At 50.2% G+C, this 20690-nt stretch overlaps 5 protein-coding genes across 11 annotated transcripts; 4 read left to right on the top strand and 1 right to left on the bottom strand.

Moving 5' to 3' along the window:
* Positions 1-33: 33 nt before the first annotated feature.
* pod1 (pod1 coronin) lies at positions 34-10180 on the top strand. Of its 7 annotated transcripts, NM_001258625.2 has the most exons (15): positions 34-116; positions 2028-2568; positions 2968-3154; positions 3231-3787; positions 3846-3998; positions 4149-4691; positions 5162-5345; positions 5414-5487; positions 5724-5756; positions 5835-6007; positions 6077-6988; positions 7052-7397; positions 7467-7602; positions 7667-7767; positions 7830-10180. In NM_001258625.2, the coding sequence occupies exons 2-15, from the start codon at positions 2260-2262 to the stop codon at positions 7920-7922; spliced, it is 3801 nt and encodes a 1266-aa protein (NP_001245554.1). In that variant the 5' UTR covers positions 34-116; positions 2028-2259; the 3' UTR covers positions 7923-10180. The 7 variants fall into 7 exon arrangements, with proteins under 7 accessions (NP_001245554.1, NP_001096897.1, NP_727125.1 ...); NM_001103427.3 differs by lacking the exon at positions 5724-5756 and having other exon boundaries at positions 7830-9870; NM_167091.3 differs by lacking the exons at positions 4149-4691; positions 5724-5756.
* Positions 10181-10327: 147 nt separating this feature from the next.
* Positions 10328-14506, top strand: iav (inactive; the record flags this gene model as incomplete). The annotated part of the gene is made up of 9 exons (NM_132125.2): positions 10328-10606; positions 10865-11782; positions 11840-12264; positions 12331-12482; positions 12540-12756; positions 12815-13165; positions 13222-14019; positions 14075-14295; positions 14356-14506. The coding sequence occupies exons 1-9, from the start codon at positions 10468-10470 to the stop codon at positions 14504-14506; spliced, it is 3372 nt and encodes a 1123-aa protein (NP_572353.1). The 5' UTR covers positions 10328-10467.
* Positions 14507-14527: 21 nt separating this feature from the next.
* On the bottom strand, positions 14528-17269 carry Nf-YC (Nuclear factor Y-box C). The gene is made up of 3 exons (NM_132126.3): positions 17033-17269; positions 15506-16874; positions 14528-15443 (listed from the first exon to the last, which is right to left on the bottom strand). The coding sequence occupies exons 1-3, from the start codon at positions 17074-17076 to the stop codon at positions 15051-15053; spliced, it is 1806 nt and encodes a 601-aa protein (NP_572354.1). The 5' UTR covers positions 17077-17269; the 3' UTR covers positions 14528-15050.
* Positions 17270-17365: 96 nt separating this feature from the next.
* Positions 17366-19190, top strand: xit (xiantuan). The gene is made up of 4 exons (NM_132127.4): positions 17366-17510; positions 17566-18480; positions 18544-18654; positions 18722-19190. Exons 1-4 carry the CDS (start codon positions 17443-17445, stop codon positions 19161-19163), a joined length of 1536 nt encoding a protein of 511 aa, NP_572355.1. The 5' UTR covers positions 17366-17442; the 3' UTR covers positions 19164-19190.
* Positions 19191-19553: 363 nt separating this feature from the next.
* Atx-1 (Ataxin 1) lies at positions 19554-20553 on the top strand. The gene is made up of 3 exons (NM_132128.3): positions 19554-19705; positions 19763-19988; positions 20042-20553. The coding sequence occupies exons 1-3, from the start codon at positions 19605-19607 to the stop codon at positions 20405-20407; spliced, it is 693 nt and encodes a 230-aa protein (NP_572356.1). The 5' UTR covers positions 19554-19604; the 3' UTR covers positions 20408-20553.
* Positions 20554-20690: the final 137 nt, after the last annotated feature.

A 20690-nucleotide genomic window follows, 5' to 3' on the forward strand; every position in this document is an offset into this window, starting at 1 on the left:
CTGTGGCGATGTATGGGTGCCACCTCTAGCACGCGGAGATGGAAACTATCGATAGACGATGACAAAACGTTTGAAAAAAAGTTGAAGATCTCTCGCGTAGTTTATTGATTGCATTGGTAATTTAATTGCAATATTTGTAATTACAAGCGGGAGAATAATCACCGGCGCGTGTGTGTGAGCCTAATCGCCGTGTTTTTCCTCCCGTGTGTATGTTTGCGTGGGTGTGCAGTTGCAGCACTGCAACTCAAGTGTGCGTCTGAGTGTGTGTGTGTGCAAAACTGCTCCTTTGTTTGCCCATAAAAAAAGAAGCGGCGTCGCCTTTGCGCAGTTTTTGTTGGTGTAGTTGCACCACCCCCTCTCCGGCTACTGCTCCCCACTCCACCCCCGCGCGCACCCTTTGTTGTTGCATTTGTAGTTGTCATTGTCATTGCCGCCGCTTTGGATTCTTCCTCTTCTTCTTCTGCCGGCGCCAGGGTGTGTGCTGCAAAAAATAAGGAAAAGGAAACGAAGGAAAAGCGAAAAAAGAAGTATATAAAAATAAATTCACCCCTCTTTTCATTGAATGGCACGCAAACTAGAAAGTAACAACCAATAATCAAATGCAATGTATGCAAAATATAGGATGGAAAACTTGTGAAAATGTCAATAAATGCATATAAGCAGCAACAACAAGAACAACAAAGTGACCAAAAACCAACCACCAGAAGTGCAAATGTGTGTGTGTGTGTTTAGTGGGCAGTGGGTGAAAACAACAAAAATGCTAGCCGGCTTGTTTCTAGCCACCCCCAACCAAGCGAAAGAGAGAGATAGGGATGCAGATGCTCGTGCTCTCCCACGCCGCCCGCTGTCATCCGTTAACCGTTAGCCGCTGAGCTCTCCTGCAGGTTGCACCTGTGCCCGTCTCGCTCTCACTTTGCAACATCACCTCGTTATATTGCCTTTGATTTTGCTTTTCTAAATCACTTGACCCCATTACCTGGTGGCTCCGCTGGCCAATACCTGCTTGGCCGTCCCCCAGCCGCACCTCCTTTTACCCCCAGTGGTCATTTGTTTTGCCGCTTTCTAACAAACAGAAACAGTTGAATTGGCGCATGCTCTCTCCCTCCCGCTCTCGCTCTCTCGACGTTTGCTTACTGCACTCGGGAGACTACACAGTGCGGCCTCCAGAGAGTAGAGTATAAAAATAAAGTAATAACTAACTAAAGACGTAGAAAAATATATATTTTTGCGCAAACTAATATTTTATTTGTTTGATCCAAAGGCTCATTGATGCCATTGCACTGTGATGTTTAGTTTACAGAGTGCTCACTGTGCTTATCCATAAACTGCAAGCCAGTTGGTTGTGTTTGTACAAGGGTATGTGTGTGTGAAACTCTCCATGAAATTTATCAAAAGGATCGTTAACCCTTAGGTGTGGCATATTAACCCTTACCGCCGCTCGGATCATACTGTTTGTGTTGCCATTTTCAGCAGTTGTTCATACACGTACTTCATATTTGCAAATTACACATTAGAAATTAGTGCAAATTTAAGTAAATATATGTTTAGCTTGACAGAAAGTGAAGAAATAACGCTGAAAAGAGGATCACTAACCCTTAGGTGTGCCAAATTAACCCCCACCGGCCGGAACTCATCATATTTTGCCCAGTGTTTTTCCTCGCCTTTCCTGATGATGTACAAACAAACATTCGCATACATACTCAAACAAACACGTACGCCAAATGCGCGAGTGTTGGTCGGGTTGGCTGGCTGGCTCATCCGGCTTTGGTGGACACCATTCTTGTCCAGCTTTCTCTTTTCAATAGACGTATCGCCGCAATAGCAAGTGCATCTCTCTTTTTTTCCCCATCCATACTTGCTAAATGTATTATTATTTATATTCGGTTATCGGCTATTGTTTGCCCTATCGGATTTGGATGACGATGAGTCAGGAGCGGCGGGCAAGACGATAACAAACTGTGGAATGTCCCCCGCGCACCCAAGTGATATCATACTCGTACTTATGCGGCTATTTTGCCATTTTCCAGAAACGAAACTCTGAAACGGAGCAGCGGAGCGGAGAGCGAAGCGCAAGAGAGCGACTGAGAGGGAGCCACCGGACTAGTGACACTCGACCATCAGGCATCAAGCATCGGGCATATACAATCCACAATCGACTCTCTACACTCGAGCAGAGAACGTCCATATCCATATCCACATCCGCATCGGATCGCCATCACATCGGATCGAAGCCCTCCCAGCTCAACCAAGTAGCCAACCATGGCCTGGCGATTCAAGGCTTCCAAGTACAAAAATGCCGCACCCATTGTGCCCAAGGCGGAGGCATGCGTCCGCGAGATCTGCGTGGGCAGCTACCAGACGTACGGTAACAACATCGCCGCCTCCGGCGCCTTCATGGCCTTCAACTGGGAGCACACCGGGTCCAGCGTCGCTGTCCTCCCGCTGGACGACTGCGGCCGGAAGAGCAAGACCATGCCGCTGCTCCATGGACACACGGACACAGTGACGGACCTTAAGTTCTCCCCGTTCCACGACGGGCTGCTGGCCACCGCCTCGCAGGATTGCCTGGTAAGAGATCCTTTAATATTATTTGGGAGTACCCCTAAATGTTTCAAAAATATATTATGTGTTAGGTCATTACTTTCCAATGATATGTCCATAGAGTTACTCAGAATATATTTTTTTTCTTGTTTTATTTTTGCAATATTATTAATTTAATAAAAATGTATTTTCCGTTTCTCAAACATTAAATGTTTATTTACCAGAAGCTACAGATAAAATAGTTGCATGTTATAATGAGTTTATGAGTGTGATAAGAACGAACAATCAATAATATGCTATTATTAATATTAATAACTCACCAGAAACCATAATTTCATCGCAACGCTATCACATTAGTCACAAATTAGATAGTCAACATGACACAAAGTCCCCCTGCTAATCAATCACTACCATTGCAATCCACAGGTCAAGATCTGGCACATACCGGAAAAAGGTCTGGAGCAGTCGCTTTCCGATCCGGAGGCAATCTTCTCACACAAGCAGAGACGCGTAGAGACAGTGGGCTTCCATCCAACAGCAGATGGTTTGATGTACTCCACAGCCGCCGGCTGCGTGGCTCTCTTCGATCTCAGCACTCAAAAGGAGATATTCTGTGAGTAAACACATTCTTTTTTTTTTTTTTTTTTTTTAAATAAAACCCTAACTAAATATGTTTTTTCTCTCTACAGCGAACAATGAGCACCCCGAGGTGATACAGTCGGCCAGTTGGCGCGAGGACGGTTCTGTTTTGGCCACCAGTTGCAAGGATAAGAATGTGCGAATCTTCGATCCCCGTGCCGCTGGTTCACCCATCCAGCTGACTGCTGAATCGCATCAGAGCATCAAGGATTCGCGGGTGGTGTGGTTAGGCAATCAGCATCGCATCCTGACCACTGGCTTCGATGCGGCCCGCCTGCGACAGGTGATCATCCGTGATGTGCGCAACTTCAACACTCCAGAGAAAACTCTCGAACTGGACTGCTCGACGGGCATATTGATGCCCCTCTTCGATCCCGACACCAATATGCTTTTCCTAGCCGGAAAGGGTGACACAACCATTAACTATTTGGAGATTACGGACAAGGATCCGTATTTGATTGAGGGCTTGCGTCATACTGGCGAGCAGACGAAGGGAGCTTGTCTCGTGCCCAAGCGGGCACTTAAAGTCATGGAAGCAGAGGTTAACCGGGTGTTGCAATTGACCTCCAACATGGTCATACCCATCATGTACCAGGTGCCCAGAAAGGTGAGTAATAAACTACTATCAAATTTATGCTCAAAGTACTTATAAGAAAATTTCATAGACATACCGTGATTTCCACGCCGATCTATATCCGGAGACCACTGGCTACAAGACAGAACTGGTGGCCGGCGAGTGGCTAAATGGCAGCAACCAGGCGGTGCCCAAGATGAGCCTTGATCCCGCCAAGCGTGAGCATGGCGATGAGCCAATTATTGTAAGTAACCTTCTATACTTTCATATTTCGATTTATAGATCCTAAGATTGAAAACCGGAAGACAAGGGCTTCATGGGTTAATGTAGTTAGGGTTCGATGGTTAGCATTTCCGGGGCGTTTCGTTTAAACCCAATTTGGCCATCAATGCAGATTCATCGCGGTAACCTGAGTGATTTTGTTAAGAACCTGGAGAATCAGCGGGCCAAGAGCAACACCACTGGGAAACCCAATCAGCAGGCCAAGCGCAACGATAACGAGCACTTTGTCATGCTAAACACGGGCAATAACTTTGAGGAGAAGAACGGCAATGACAACAGCAACGAGAGCAACGGAAAGAAGAGCACACCTTCACAGTCCCAGCCAGATGGCGAGTGCAGTGAGCTCATCCGTAAGTTCGAGGCAAAATACAAGGTGGATTCGGAGAAGGAAAAGGCCCATGCCTACGCCCAGTCTCACGAGGATGACAAGGAGTCACCCACTGAGCACGAGCATTCGACCGGCAGCAGCGAGGAGGTCTCCTCCTCCGGTGGACTGGACAACCATTCGGCCAGTGGCAGCCACTCGCCACCGAAGCCCATGCCGCGCACATCGCGCAGCAATTCCCTTCCGGAGGCCAGTGATTCCGCTGGGGAAAGCAGCAGCACCAACACGCCGCGCCCGAGGCCTCGCACCACCGCTGCGTCTGCATACAAGGTGCCGTCACCATCACTTTATATTCCACCGCCCAGGCACTCCTATTTGCTTATTGTTTGTGTATTATTTCGTTGAGATGATTATTATACTTTTAAGTTACAATTTTTAATGTATTTTTCGTAGTTTTTGTTGCACACAGCGCTAAGTTTTTCTCCGTTTAGCCGGATATTGGTGATACTGAGACGGCGATTGCTGCTGTCAATAACCAAGTCAACCGATTTTAGCGCTCCACGTTTGTTTTTCCTCATTTGCAGTTGGATTGCCGTTTTGTTTTCTCATGAAACACCTAGAGATTATGTTATGTTTTCTAATTGGCACATTTTCAGTTGGTTACGATATCCGTTGTATATTCAAACAATTTATAGTTGGTATTTCTGCGAAAGCATTTTGATTCTGTAAACGCTATTTATGATTTTCCACTGGAGTTAATGGAGAATATATTGACTAACATTACCTAATCTTTTCCACAGCCACGTTTGGGTCCCAAGCCCTTCTCCAGCACCACAGGTGACGTTTCGTTTGACAAGGTGTTCGCCGTTCCCTTGGCACCGGGATCCCACGAGAATATCTCGAACGTGGGTCAGGACAGCGGAGTGGAGATGACACCAGCTCAGGGAGCCAAACCGGATCTCATTGTGGAAATCGAAATTAAAAGTAAGGAGACTGGGTTCTCTAAAGAAAGGCCTTTAATTAACAGCTTATTCTACGACCTTCATTTGCAGAGAAACACGAAAGGGAACCTGCTGTGTCCGGAAATGGAGTCCAGAAGTCACTGACCACTTCGGAGCGCCGTAAGGTAAGTCCGCATCTAAATTGGGTCTATATAGAATCCATTATAAACTATTTCTACTGTAACGTTCTACTCGCCCTCTATTACATGCCTGTGCCAACAACAAAATTCGCCTTCTTCCGTCTAACTAACTTTGAAACGCTCCCGATCACTTCCAACTAACCCCTAAAATCAAACTATATCTTCTGTACTTGAACTACTGCCCATTCTGCGCAACGGGAACTACTATAACAACTGTGTAGTCCTCGGCTGACGATGATGAATCATCCGACAAGGTCTGCTAAAGGGATATCCAATTTGACTATACTTGCCAGAAACTAATCCTTTACTTGATTTTCCATGACTACTCTTAGATATTCGAGCAGAACTCTGAGTCATCGGAGAACTCGACGGAGGGGGAAGATCGCACGGATGCGGATCTGCGAAGAAACTGCACCTCCAGGAGCAGCTTTGCCGAGCGACGGCGCATATACGAGAATCGTTCCAAGAGTCAGGTGGACGAGAAGCCTCAGTCGCCAGTGCCATTGTAAGTATGCCCCACCTTAAGGCGTAACAAGGACTGTAGCCATACTTATCCTACCTCTTCGAATTACAGACGTCGCGAGCACTCCAAAGTGGAGCCGCTGAAGCCCAACCAACAGCAGCAGCAGCAGGGCAATGTGATCGACACCAAGCGCATCTCTGTTCCAGAGGGCAAATTAATGGAGGAGCATCGCCGCGGAAATGGCGCTGGACTCAAGAAGTCCGCCACTGAGGCGGCTTTTAGCGCTGCCAGCACCAAGCGCACTTCCACCGTCTTCGGCAAGGTGTCCAAGTTCAGGCACTTGAAGGGCACACCCGGTCACAAGTCCACGCACATCGAGAACTTGCGCAATCTAAGTCGCCAGATTCCGGGCGAATGCAATGGCTTCCACGCTAACCAGGAGCGAGTTGCCGTGCCACTTTCGGGGCCCGGCGGCAAGATAGCCATCTTTGAGTTGAGCCGCCCTGGACGGTTGCCCGATGGTGTGATTCCGTCACTTGTGAACGGCAGCAACATCATGGACTTCCAGTGGGATCCGTTCGATGCCCAGCGATTGGCTGTGGCATGCGACGATGGCATTGTAAAGATCTGGCATATTGAAGCCGGTGGATTGAGTGAGCCGACAAACACACCTGCCGGCGAGCTAACCGCTCATCTGGACAAGATTTACTTCATACGCTTCCACCCGCTGGCTGCTGATGTTCTGTTAACCGCCAGCTACGATATGACCATCAAGCTGTGGGATTTGCGCACCATGACCGAGAAATGCTCGCTTTCGGGGCATACAGATCAAATCTTTGACTTCGCCTGGAGTCCCTGCGGCCGATTGGGCGCCACCGTGTGCAAGGATGGCAAGATTAGGGTGTACAACCCAAGGAAATCGGAGACACCCATACGGGAGGGCAATGGACCGGTCGGTACTCGTGGAGCTCGGATCACCTGGGCGTTGGAGGGACATTACATCGTCTGCACTGGTTTTGACAAGTAGGATCTTGAAAATTTGAACATTTCGTGAACATCTGACTGAAATTTGCATAACTTTTTCAGGGTTTCGGAGCGACAGATCAGCGTGTACAATGCACAAAAGTTGTCCGCCCCATTGAACACTGCCAGTTTGGATGTCTCACCCTCCATACTGATTCCATTCTATGACGAAGATAGCTCCACACTGTTTGTTACGGGCAAGGGTGACTCCACAATCTACTGTTACGAAATCACCGACGAGGAGCCGTACATCTGCCCACTGTCGCACCATCGTTGCACCTCGCTGCACCAGGGCCTCAGTTTCCTCACCAAGAACCACTGCGACGTGGCCAGCGTGGAGTTCTCAAAGGCCTATCGGCTAACCAATACCACAATTGAACCCCTGAGTTTCACAGTGCCCCGCATCAAGGTAGGTTTTGGATGCCTACAGCGCATTTCCTTATCCACACGCTAATCACTCTGACTGTGCTCTTTGCAGAGCGAGCTGTTCCAAGACGATCTGTTCCCACCCACACGCATCACCTGGAGCGCCACACTGAGCTCCGAGGATTGGTTCGCTAGCAATGATAAGGCGGCACCCAAAGTCAGCCTCAAGCCCGAGGGCATGGAAACTTGTGAGTGACGAGAGTGACTCTCTATTTTTGTAAATCAAATTGATATCTGTGATCTCTGTTGCAGTATCTTCCATACAGCAAGTGCCAGCGCAGCCCGTCAAGAAGCCAGATCATCCCCAGTTCGGTGGCCAGAAGTCCGAGTACGAGATCAACAAACAGCAGGAGGTGAGATTAAACCATCCAGTTGGACTATGTACTGAATCTAACGGAAACTTCGAAACTTTCAGATCCAGAAATCGGTTAGCGCGCGCATGGAATTCACCACCAAGCTGGAGCAGGACGACATGGAGGGTGTGGATGAGAACGAGTGGCAGGAGTAGCAGTATAGCCAACGTCTGCGGCGGACATGAACCATGGAAATCAGTTCACAATTTAGCGTTTAACAACCAATGGGCGTAACTTTTTTTTTAACAATCTAAACATGACACGACATCATGACGACAACAGCAAGGTGCTCGATATCTACAATCTACTTGGGAGCGAGCGTATATAGAGAACTCGTAGCTAAGCCGAAAGTTAAACTAACACACTCCCGTACACACACCCTCATCCCTTGTCCCTCGTCAACCCAGGATTCAGTTCCTCCTCAGCTCCTTCGCCAATAACTGCAGTTGCTCAATAATTGCCAAATTAATCTTCGTAAGCCAGTTTTGTTCGTTTTGTTAAACGTTTTTATATTTGTGTATGTCCTTTTTTTTATTTTGTTTAATTGTGTGTGTTTTAACTTTTGATTTACCCATACATATATGTTCGTGTTTTTTGTGTGCTATTTAAGTAGTTAGTCCAAAATTAGTTTAGCCTATTTAGGTGTTTACACTTACGAATAATTTCACCGGTTCTCCTATGTCCTTCAGTTTATGTGGCCATATAGGAAAAGTGAGGAGAAGGACTTAGATGATACTGCTTTTACATATACGCAAAATGTATTTCCCTCTCTGTTTGTTTCACGTTTGCATGCGAGTGAGTGAGAGAGATAGAGTGTGTGTGTGTGCTTGACTATCACCTTTTTTTTCGCAATATTTCACCCTCTTTCTACCTATACCATCATCCATCCATCTATCCGAAATGAAAAACCCACCCAAATCGAACCGATGATGCCGCCCCAACCCCCACCATTGTTTCTAGTCTTTCGCATCGTTCGATCCCCCAAATGAAGACCCCCTCCCCTTATCCTTATGACCCAACCAACAACTAGACAGGAAACAAAAACATATAGACTGTAGCCAAACGAAAAATTTAATATATTGCTGAGAACTACAATCAAGCGAGACAATTTTTATACTGAAAAATGCGTAAATCAAACAAACTGCAACAGCCGAATCAAACCGCAAAGACATGCAAACAACACAATTCCAAAATGTATAACGAAAAGACTTGATCAGCGGATGGGTCAGTTGCCCAGCTGCCGCCCATCTCCATCCTTAGAATCCCTCTTCCCCAAAATGCCCCCTACTAACGCAAAAGAAAAGGTACGAGATGCCAATGAGAACGGATAGGGGGAAAGTAATGAAAGTTGCCATTGAAACGCGAGCGAGGGAAGGCAATAGATCGTATCTCGAGTAGCATAACCCATAGGCAATAACGTTTTGTACTTGCAATAGAATATACATTTACACATATACATGATATATTGATATATGATATATTTTGTATACCAAGCGTATAACTATAAATGCTGGCCAAGAACAAGAACTCGAACTTTTGGCTCGAACGACTGAACCATAGCGCGTGGCAAATCGAAATTCAAAAACTCAAACTCAAATATTTCAAAACAGACCAACAAACCAACAAAATTCTCGGGTACCGGGCAATATTGTGCTAGACAAGGTTCTATTATACAGATTATATATACACATACCATACGCATAGTTATATAGGCAAACTGAAGCAATTCCAGCAATTCCAAAATCAAAGTCCAAACTGCATTTAATTAATACAAACGCCATGGAACGACTGACAGACAAGTATTCGCTAAACATTCTGATCCAAATCTGCCCGGCCCGTCAAAAAGTGTTCCACAGCACGAGTAGAATTGATCTGGGATCGATTGGGATCTCGGGATCGGGGTAGCGGGAACACAGTTCTATAAGCATATAATCCTACGGCCCAGTAAACCCAATCCAAATTCAATACTAAGCCCGCAGATATTATGTCATTCTGTATTTATTAGCCATATTCGATTACGATTTTCGAACGTCTCTTATTTATATTTATATATATCTATAACAATACCAATATACGAAAATACAACTTCAAGCGATATATAATACGATGATAAGCGAATGAAGGATTGATTGATTGATTGATGATGATGATGATGATATGGTGATGATTCACAGCGGAAGTGCAAGCAGAAAGTAGTGAGGATGGTTTATGAAAGCAAATAAGCTGAATCGGAATCAGAATCTGATCTGAATCAGAAGCATACACATTATTTATACAATTTATTTTACAGTACGAGTATATCCGATAATCCCCATCCGATACTCTAGCACTAAGTTATAATTACAATAATAATAATGAAGGCAAAAATATATTTATATACATAATTCAATAAAAAAAAACAAAAAGAAATTATATATTCGATTGGTGTTTCTGCGATATGCGTTTTCATATCTTTAAATTTAAAATCTTAAAACTATCCTTTAAAACTTCGATCCTATTGCTCCCAACTGACTTGTAGATTGGTGGTAGTAGTTCTGGTCTCATTGGTTTGGCTGGGTGGGTGGGGTTACCAGGACAACGAGCTGGCTTCCTGCCTCTTGATATCATGGGTCATCGAACAAACAAGCCGAGAAGGTTGTGCGCATTTTCCCCAGGAGGCCAGTTGAGTTCGGAGCAGGGATAGAAATCTAGGCGGCGAATATGAAGTTCCTCCTGAAGAAATGCCTGCGCAAGAAGGCGCCCGAGATGAAACCCGGGGCCATCCTGGATGCCGTCATCTCGCAATCATCGGCCACCGCGTGCAAGTGCCTGCTGTACAAACTGGCGGATTACAAAAGAGGTAGGTTCCGAGTGGCGTCATGGTGATCCCGTTCCATTAGTTTTACGTCTAGTAGAAGGGTGACCCAGCTTGATGGCATTCTTAATCCGAAGATTGCCACAATGGTCTTCTTTTTAGTCAATGGTAAATGGCCAACAGAGTGGTGACCCAAAACATTAGTGCTTGGTGAACTCGTTCCACTGTAAAATAAATTGGTTACACGAAGATTCTATATATTCAGAAGTTAGAAAATTAGTAATTTTACCCAATCCTGACCAGGTGGTGATCTCATCGATGCCATCAACTCGGGCGGACTGATTGCCGTGGAGCAGCTGATCCGGGAGCAGTTTGGCGTCTTCATGTACAACGATGGCAAGGGCCAGGTGATAAACCGTGCTGAGTTTCTGCGCTGGAAGTACCGCGACCACACCGAGGTGACCATACCCATTGAGGCATCCCTGTCCATCCACGATCCGCTGGGCAAATGGGAGGACCACAAGGCCTGCTGGCAGATGCAGTACCGCGGCGCCCTGGGCGAGAGTCTGCTCCATGTGCTCATCATCTGCGATTCCAAGGTGCACACCAAGTTGGCGCGCGTGCTGCTCCGCGTGTTCCCCAATCTGGCGCTGGATGTGATGGAGGGCGAGGAGTATCTGGGTGCTAGTGCCCTGCACCTGTCGATTGCCTACAGCAACAATGAGCTGGTGGCGGATCTGATCGAGGCCGGAGCGGATATCCATCAGCGAGCGATTGGTAGCTTCTTTCTGCCACGTGACCAACAGCGAGCGAATCCGGCCAAGAGCACCGACTACGAGGGACTGGCCTACATGGGTGAATATCCGCTGGCTTGGGCCGCCTGCTGTGCCAACGAGAGTGTCTACAACCTGCTGGTGGACTGCGGATCCGATCCGGATGCCCAGGACTCCTTCGGCAATATGATCCTGCACATGGTGGTCGTGTGCGACAAACTGGACATGTTCGGCTATGCCCTGCGACATCCCAAGACGCCGGCCAAGAATGGCATTGTCAACCAGACGGGACTGACTCCACTCACTCTGGCCTGCAAGCTGGGACGGGCGGAGGTCTTTCGTGAAATGTTGGAGCTGTCCGCCCGCGAGTTTTGGCGCTACAGTAACATCACCTGTTCCGGCTATCCACTGAATGCACTGGACACTCTTCTGCCGGACGGAAGGACTAGTGAGTAGTCATAACGAAGTTACTTATGGATTTGATTTAACAACTAATCCCAAACAGATTGGAATTCCGCCTTGTTCATCATTCTGAACGGCACCAAGCCGGAGCATCTGGACATGTTGGACGGCGGCATTATCCAGCGCCTGCTGGAGGAGAAGTGGAAGACCTTTGCGCAGAACCAGTTTCTGAAGCGTCTGCTCATCCTGTCCACCCATCTGCTATGCCTGTCCGTATCGGTGTATTTGCGTCCAGCGCACGATGGTGAAGCCGAGGATGAGGACTCCGAGGGATCGGATGCCTCGGCAGCCGCTCTGCTGGACATACAGTCGGATGAGGGCGACAGTGGTGGTGGTGACTACAATGCCCAGACGGTGGCCCGTTACTGCGCCGAGTTTGCCACCCTGGTGGGAGTTTTAAGCTATGTGATCTTCCAGCAAGGCGACGAGATAAAGAACCAGGGTTTGTCCGCCTTTCTCAAGCAGCTGGTAAGGATCTTAGCATATATAGATTGCCATCTTTCGCTTAACATCATCATTTTTCTGCTCACACAGTCCCATGCGCCGGCTAAGGCCATCTTCCTGTTCTCCAACTTGCTGATCCTGGCGTGCATTCCATTTCGTTTGATTGGCGACACCGATACCGAGGAGGCCATCCTGATTTTCGCTGTGCCGGGCTCCTGGTTTCTCCTAATGTTCTTTGCTGGGTAAATTAGATAGATAGATAGCTTGTGCAGGAGTTATCCCCAATCCTCATGTTTCAGTGCCATTCGGCTGACGGGTCCGTTTGTGACCATGATCTATTCCATGATCACGGGCGACATGTTCACCTTCGGCATCATCTACTGCATCGTCCTGTGCGGATTCTCGCAGGCCTTCTACTTCCTCTACAAGGGACATCCCCAGGTGCAGTCCACCATGTTCAATACCTACACCAGCACTTGGATGGCCCTGTTCCAAACCACACTGGGTGATTATAACGTAAGTGGGTGCCTCGATCGTGGATTACTTACTTGTAATTATATAACTTCTGTTGCAGTATCCCGATCTCAATCAGACCACATATCCCAATCTCTCCAAGACCGTGTTTGTCATCTTTATGATCTTCGTACCCATCCTGTTGCTCAACATGTTGATTGCCATGATGGGCAACACCTATGTGACTGTGATCGAGCAGTCGGAGAAGGAATGGATGAAGCAGTGGGCCAAGATTGTCGTCACCCTGGAGCGCGCTGTTCCGCAGGCGGATGCCAAGGGCTATCTGGAGGCATACTCCATCCCGCTGGGTCCGTCCGATGACTCCGGTTTCGAAGTGCGCGGCGTGATGGTCATCAAGAGCAAGAGCAAGACGAGGGCCAAGCAGCGAAAAGGAGCCGTCTCCAACTGGAAGGTAAGTTGCCATACCCCGTACGCATCCTAATGCATTCCTAAGCCAATCCTCTGCAGCGCGTGGGTCGTGTGACGCTAACGGCGCTCAAGAAACGCGGAATGACCGGCGAGGAGATGCGTCGCCTTATGTGGGGCCGTGCCTCCATCTCCAGTCCCGTGAAAGTGACGAAGCAGAAGCTTAAGGATCCCTACAATCTGCACACGGACTCCGACTTCACCAACGCCATGGACATGCTGACCTTCGCTAGCAACCCGGCTTCCTCCAATGGCGTCACCCTGCGATCGGTAACAGCGCCTCCGCCCGCACCGCCAGCACCGGATCCCTTCAGGGAGCTGATCATGATGTCGGACCAGCGACCGGAGACCCATGATCCCCACTACTTTGCCGGCCTGCAGCAGCTGGCCAATAAGGCTTTCGATTTGGTGGAGCAAACGATGAAGACACAGCCGCAAGCGCCGGTGGCCAAGAAGGTGGATCCACTGCCAGTGGCTTCGGTGGCCAAAGCATCTCCAGCCGCTCCTGCAACACAAGCTACTGCTACTGCTGCTGCTGCTTCCGATCTAATGGCCATGCCACTGCCCATTTCGAACTTGAGCAATCTTTTCCAAGACCCCAAGGACATTGTCGATCCCAAAAAGCTGGAGGAGTTCATGGCCATGCTGGCCGAGGTGGAAACCGAGGAGAGCGACAGCGGCGGACCCATTCTCGGCAAGCTATCGCTGGCCAAACGGACACACAATGCCCTATCCAAGGCGGAAATTCGACGGGATCAGCAGGGATTCGAGGGTCACAGCCATGGACAGTTTCAGCCCATGTCCTCGGTGTGGGCACCACCTGGCCTGGATGTGGACACGGTGAGTGGATAAAAAAAGTGAAATAGCTGAGTGCAAAATGTAAACCCACTAGCAGGGCTTCCACTTCGATGAAGCCGTCGCGGAGGAGGTGCTGACCATCGAACAGGAAGCCGAAGTGGAGACCGAGGACGGCAATGGTGGACAGGACAGCGAGGATATACCCACGGCGGAGGAGGTGCACGCCACTATGAAGCAGTTTCACCTGCGCAAGTGCCAGCCAGCACAGGATGAGGCCGCTCGTCGCGCCAAAAGTGCTCGTGTTCGTCGCCGAAACAAGTGAGTTCCCATCCCAGTGTCCGTTTCATATCTTAATCCCACGTTTTCCTTGGGCGCCAGAGTTTCGCCGGAGCAAAGCGATGATCCGGACGAGCGCAGCCAGCGGGGACGTTCCGCTTACACGCGGCGAACGCAATCGCCGCCCGATCCGCTGGAACCATGGAGCACCCGCGAACTGCAGGACATCAACAAGATCCTGGCCAGAAAGTGAATACAGTTAGCGCAGGAGTTTCTGGCACATAGTCCTTGGTGGCTTATAATTGTTTATCAGATCTTAGCTTAGTTAGAAGTACAAATACATAATAAAGAGCGCGGATGCCACGCGAAACGCTGGGTTATGCTTTGGACCGGTGGCATCCGTCACCCGTCACATACATACACTAATACACTCGATTTCCCATTATTCTCTCTAAGTGCTAGGTTTAAAAGTGGTGGAGGTGGCGGTTTTTTTTTTTGGAGAAGGTGAAACCTGCTGCCAGGGGGCGGGAGGGTCAGCAATAAATTACAATTGAGAAATCGTTTCTACACAGATGCCTACGACTTAGACACTAGCTATATATAATCTCCCCCGCGATATACAATCGTATACACCTACGTAAACTATAATATTATACATTGTGCTGGATGACAGGGGATGGCGCAATCAATGCCCGCTTGCCAATGCCCGATTCCAATGCCTCCCGATGCTTTCGATATGATTGCCAACTGTCCGTCTGTCCGTCCGTCCGTTGGTACGGATATCATACTTCCAGCTTTTACCGAAATCCGCCGGTTAATGTGCGATCCGTGGACATGGTGGAGATCGTTTGTGCCTGTTGCTGCTGCGCCGACTGCTGCTGCTGCGCCTGCGTCGCCGCCGCCTGGGCACCAGTCATGGTCGAGTTGATAAAGATCGGCGTGCCACTGGCCACCGCACTGGCGTTGCTCTGCTGCGTGAGATTGGCGTGCTGCTGCTGTTGCTGCTGCTGCTGATGGGCCACTGTGGGTGCTCCGCCCAGCTGGAGCAGTTGCTGTGTCGTCAGCAGTTGGGTTGGTATGATGACCTGTTGTTGCTGCTGCTGCTGTTGCTGCTGCTGTTGTTGCTGCTGCTGCTGCTGTTGCATTTGTAGTCGCTGCAGGAGATTCAAATGACTGGCATTGATGGCGATCTGCAATGGGAAAGGCAAGTCTTAATCTGGGATTCAATACAATTACCTCAAGTGATACCTACCGGCACATTAGTCAGCTCCCCCGTGGGCGTAACCACTTGCTGCAGCAGCTGAATCTGCTGCTGATGTTGCTGGTGCTGCTGTTGCTGCTGGGCGAGATTCTGGAGCAGCGCCGTCTGTTGCTGGGCAGTCGTTTGCGGCGCTGGCGTTGCGGTCAGCTGACCATTGGGACCGGCGGTCAGTATCAACTGCTGGGTGGGTTGTTGGGTTGACAAAATGTTGATGGGTAGATGATTCTGCGCGGGCTGCGGCTGCTGCACGAGCTGCGCCGCCTGCTGACTCGGCAGTGCGATAAAGTATTGCAACTGTTGGCCACCAGCGCCCTGCTGAATAATCTGAACCTGCTGTGGATGTGCCTGGTGATGTTGCTGCTGCTGTTGTTGCTGCTGCTGCTGGGCGGCGTGCTGTTGCTGCTGTTGTTGTTGCTGCTGCAGTTGCGCTGAGAAGATGTCCGAGTTGACAGTGCTGAAGCCGAGCACCTCGGCGGCATTGGTTGCACCCGTGGTGTCCAGCTTGAGGCCACCAGCGGTGGTCGCAGGTACGGTGGAACCACTGGCTACAAAGTTGCCCGTGGCGGTAGCATTGCCCGCCACGGAGGCGGCCGCATTGGAGGTGGCTGTGTTGGAGGTGGAGGCGGCACTGCTGGCTGCGCCCGCCATTCCGCTCGAACTGGATGTACTGCCATCCTTGGTCTTTTGCGCCGACGACGGTTTGATCTCTTCGCGCGGCACAATGTCGATGAGGAAGTCGAACTGGTCGTAGTTGGCTATGGCCTGGGCAATGTCCGAACGCTGGAGCGTACGCCGCCGGCTCTCCTCGGTGTGCACCCAAGCGTGCATAGTCAGCTCCTGAATGAAGTACTCGCAGGCTTTGGCAAACAGTAGCGGCGCCTCGCCGGCAATCATCTTGGCGTTCTCGTCCAGCTTCATGATTTTCTTGATGCGCGCCAGCGGCAGCACCTGGTGCTTGGCATCCACCTGGCCGATGCTGTGCACCTCGCTCACGATATTTGGCCAGAAGTTGTCGATGGTGGGCGGCGGTTTGCGTGCCACCTGAGTTCGTGTGGCCTTCGTGGTCTTCTCCTTGGCGCCGCTCGCAACGGTGGTGGCCACCGTCACACTCATGCTGGGATTAACCAGCGTACAGGCGTTGGACACCAAACTGGCCATGGGAACCGTCTGCTGTTGCTGCTGGCCCTGCTGTTGCTGCTGCTGCTGGGCGGAGGAGACGGTGGAGGAGGAGGTGACCACCACTGCATTCGGTGTTCTTCGCTGCATAGCCGCTGAATTTTGCGATTTGGCATACGCCTGGCCCAGTTCCATCTTTATGGGCGTCACTGTGATGGTGTTGTCGAACATGGAGGTGGCATTGCTGTAGGGCATTCACATTAGTTTCATTCAAATTATTTGGCATGCACAAATCGCAGAATGAAAACAAAAAGGATCGGCGCACACACTAAAAATCTCGGCTGTACCGCCTGTTTTTTTGGGGGAGGGGCGCTAGATTTTGCTGGCGGAGGCGGAACTTACCTGTTTGGCGCCTTGTTCGTGCCGCCATTGTTGGTGGCGTACATGGCCCGGTTGGCTGGAGACCTTAGCTCGGCGTTGGCGGCAACCGTGGGACTCTGGCGACCGGCTCGAGTCCACAATATTCGCTTTAATTAGCTTCTAATTCGCAAAGCAAATGCGTAATGTAATGCACACACACACACATGCATACACGCGAGCGTCAGTGTGACCAGGCGGCGGTGAGGGCGAAAACTGGACAGCCCGATAACGATAGCTTTTAGTCGGGCTAACTGGCTACTTCCAAGCCACATTTAGCCGGCACAATCGACAATCGCATTCTGCCCGCTTTCAAGCCAGATCGGACAGCACTTACCGCTGATAAGGAATGCATCGAATCTAAACTACAATCCCAATCCCTGAGAGAAACGAAGATGAAGGACCTCTTCTGGCACCTGGTGGGCATAGCCACCGGCCTAAAGATCCTGCTGATTCCAGCCTAGTAAATGCAGTGCTCTGTCCACTTATCAAGCCCACTAAATCAACTTCATCCTTAGCCATTCCACGGATTTCGAAGTCCATCGCAACTGGCTGGCCATCACCCACAGTTTGCCGCTGAATCAGTGGTATGTGGACGCCACCAGCGAGTGGACACTGGACTATCCGCCGTTCTTCGCCTACTTCGAGTGGCTGCTCTCGCAGGTGGCCAAGTACGTGGATCCACGAATGCTGGTGGTGGATAACCTGAATTACGAGTCCAAGGCCACCGTTTACTTTCAGCGGCTCTCGGTGATTGTTACGGATCTAGTGTATGTGCTCGGCGTGCGCAGCTGCCTGGGCTCACTGGGATTGGGCAGGGATACGCAGCAGTTCTTTGCCGCCTCCATGTTGCTGCTCCTCAACGTGGGATTGATCTTCGTGGACCACATTCACTTTCAGTACAATGGCTTGCTGTTCGGCATACTGCTCCTGAGCATCGGTTCCCTCATCCGGCAGCGGTTCCTCTGGAGCGCCTTTGCCTTCGCCGTGCTGCTCAACTTTAAGCACATCTTTCTGTACATGGCGCCCGCTTTTGGGGTCTACCTGCTGCGTTTCTATTGCCTGGAGCAAGCGAGTGTGGTGTCTGCGGTGGGTGCCGTTGTCAAGCTGCTGGTCGTTGGACTTACTCCGTTCGCCGTGTCTTTCGGACCCTTCTGGCAGCAATTGCCGCAAGTCCTCTCCCGTCTGTTTCCTTTCAAGCGTGGCCTAACGCACGCCTACTGGGCACCCAACTTCTGGGCGCTGTACAATGCCGCCGACAAGTTGGCCGCCGGAGTTTTGAAGGTACAGGATGGCGGTGCCTCGACGACGTCAGGATTGGTCCAGGAGGTCAGGCACTCGGTGCTGCCAGCCATCACACCGCCTGTGACTTTTGCCCTGACCGCTCTCTTCATGCTGCCCATTTTGGTGAAGCTCTTTCGCAGTGCCAAGAAGTGAGGAAATCCTCGTTTGGATTCCAAGATATCGCAGCAAACTTATCCGCCATCTCTTTGCAGACAAAGTCCGCTGGTCTTCCTGCGAGCGGTGGTTTTGTGCGGCTGTTCCTCCTTCGTCTTCGGCTGGCATGTGCACGAGAAGGCCATCTTAATGGTGCTCCTTCCGCTCTGGTGAGTTCCCTTCCCCTCAGTTAATTCGAAATGAAGGAATCCTACTAACAGGCCCACCCTTTTTCAGTCTGCTCACGCTGGTAAACCGGGAGGATGCCAGATACGCCTATGTCCTTGGCATTGCCGGCTATTTCTCTCTCTTTCCGCTGCTCTTCGATGCGGATCTGTACATTCCCCGGTATTCCCTGTACATGTCGTACGTGGCCATGATGTACGGCCAGCTGTATCGCATCTTCCCCGGCTTCCGAGGCTTCCACACGCTGGAGTGGCTATACATGCTGGGCTTCATGGCTATTCCGCTGTACGAGCATCTGCTCTCTTTCCTGCTGCACCTGGACCAGCGCCTGCCCTTCTTGCCCCTACTGCTGACCTCCGTGTACTCGGCGTTGGGAGTGCTCTACTTCTTTGGGGCCTACTATCTGTACGCTCTGGGCATTAGCTGGGGCAAGGTGCCCATCGCATCGTCCACATCCGCGGCCGCTGTTAAGAGAAAACGAAAAACCAAATAAACGGAGCGCTATAAAGGGCTTCAGCAGAAATCCGCAATTGGTCACGTCTTGCATTCAGAGTGGTAGTGCTGGTGGTGCAGCCGAGCAGTCTTCAAGGCGCCTGGCGCAACAGCCAGTTCGGCGCCGCTGGACGGGATTCTCTGGTCCGATCGGCACAATGGACAACGAACAATGGCTGTTAAGCAGAATTCGGTGGGCAGGTAGCGGTCACCGGCGGCGTCTAAGGTGCCACGTACCTGTTGGCACGACCAGATTATGGCCTTTTGGGCCATAAAACAGGTACGAGGCGGAATAGTCGGCCGGCCGTCCGTCCGAGTGGGTGACATTCCTGGAAAAACCGTGGAAAACACGCTGGAGCTGAATGAATAAGTGTATATCAATTGCCAGCCTGGGCAGGGAATACTTCAGTTGACGAGCTTCCGTCCAGACGAACAGATCGACATGCAGATGCACATGGAACTCTCCTATGGCCGCGGCTACGATCCAATCGGGAGGCAACCACCGTCTCTTCCTCCTCCGTCGCAACAGCACTGGTCCAGCAAGTAAGCAAACGATTCGGCACTTTTTCCCATCCAGTTAATCAGTTGCCTCAATTTTAGTGGGTTCTCCGACGACTCCGCTTCCTGCTTCCGTCGGGGATCCTATATTGAACTGGCCAGCGGAGCCATGCGTCGCGTGGAGGACATACGCACCGAGGACTTCATCCAGTCGGCGCTGCGCAGTCAACTATTTGAGCTGCGAGAGGCGACAGTAGTGAGGATAGACTGGAGTGGATGCCCCAGCCTGGTGACACTCACCTTCAGCTACGACACACACCACGCCAAGGTGGGTTCGCCAATCTGTACCCATATTCGTCTCATCATTGACCAATGTTTCAGATGGACTTGCAGGTGCAGCCGGGTCATCCAATGTTTGTTTACGGACAGGGCTGGGCCTCCTGCGATCCACAGTTGTCGCTGCAGCTGTACGAGCTCAAATGCCAGCAGCTGCAGGTGGGCGACATATGTTTGTCGCTGGTGCCAAACGAGCAGCCCGCCGCACCATGTCCGCCTCAGCCGGCGCCGCCACCGCCGTGTCCGCCTCCTTCTCTGCCCCCGTCCATGGAAATGCCAGTGCCGATGGGTTCTCCGCCTACCGGAAGCTATGGATTTCTGCCGTTTAAGCATCCGTACGAGATGTACGCCCAAATGGCCAGTTTTGTGGCCGTGTACACCCAGCACATGATGGGAAAGCTAAACTATTAAGCCACAAATTTGGTGATTTAACTGGCGTTTCAGGAATATATTCAACGCTATTCCTTGAGTACGCCACGCATTTACAAATTTAATCTAGGTACAAAAATCACAATGTATTTTGCTTAATTTTCTGAAATAAAGTTTAAAGTAGCTGTAATTTCAATTTCAAGCCAAAATTGCGCGCGCCAAATATAACAGAGATGCCACTTTGGCCGATACCCACTGCATTCAACAGTTCCCCTTGACGCACGAAGTCCTCGTGTCACGATTCTCTGAAGTGTTAATCAAAGAA

The sequence above is a fragment of the Drosophila melanogaster genome, chromosome X, assembly GCF_000001215.4.
Source record: "Drosophila melanogaster chromosome X".
NCBI lineage: Eukaryota > Metazoa > Arthropoda > Insecta > Diptera > Drosophilidae > Drosophila > Drosophila melanogaster.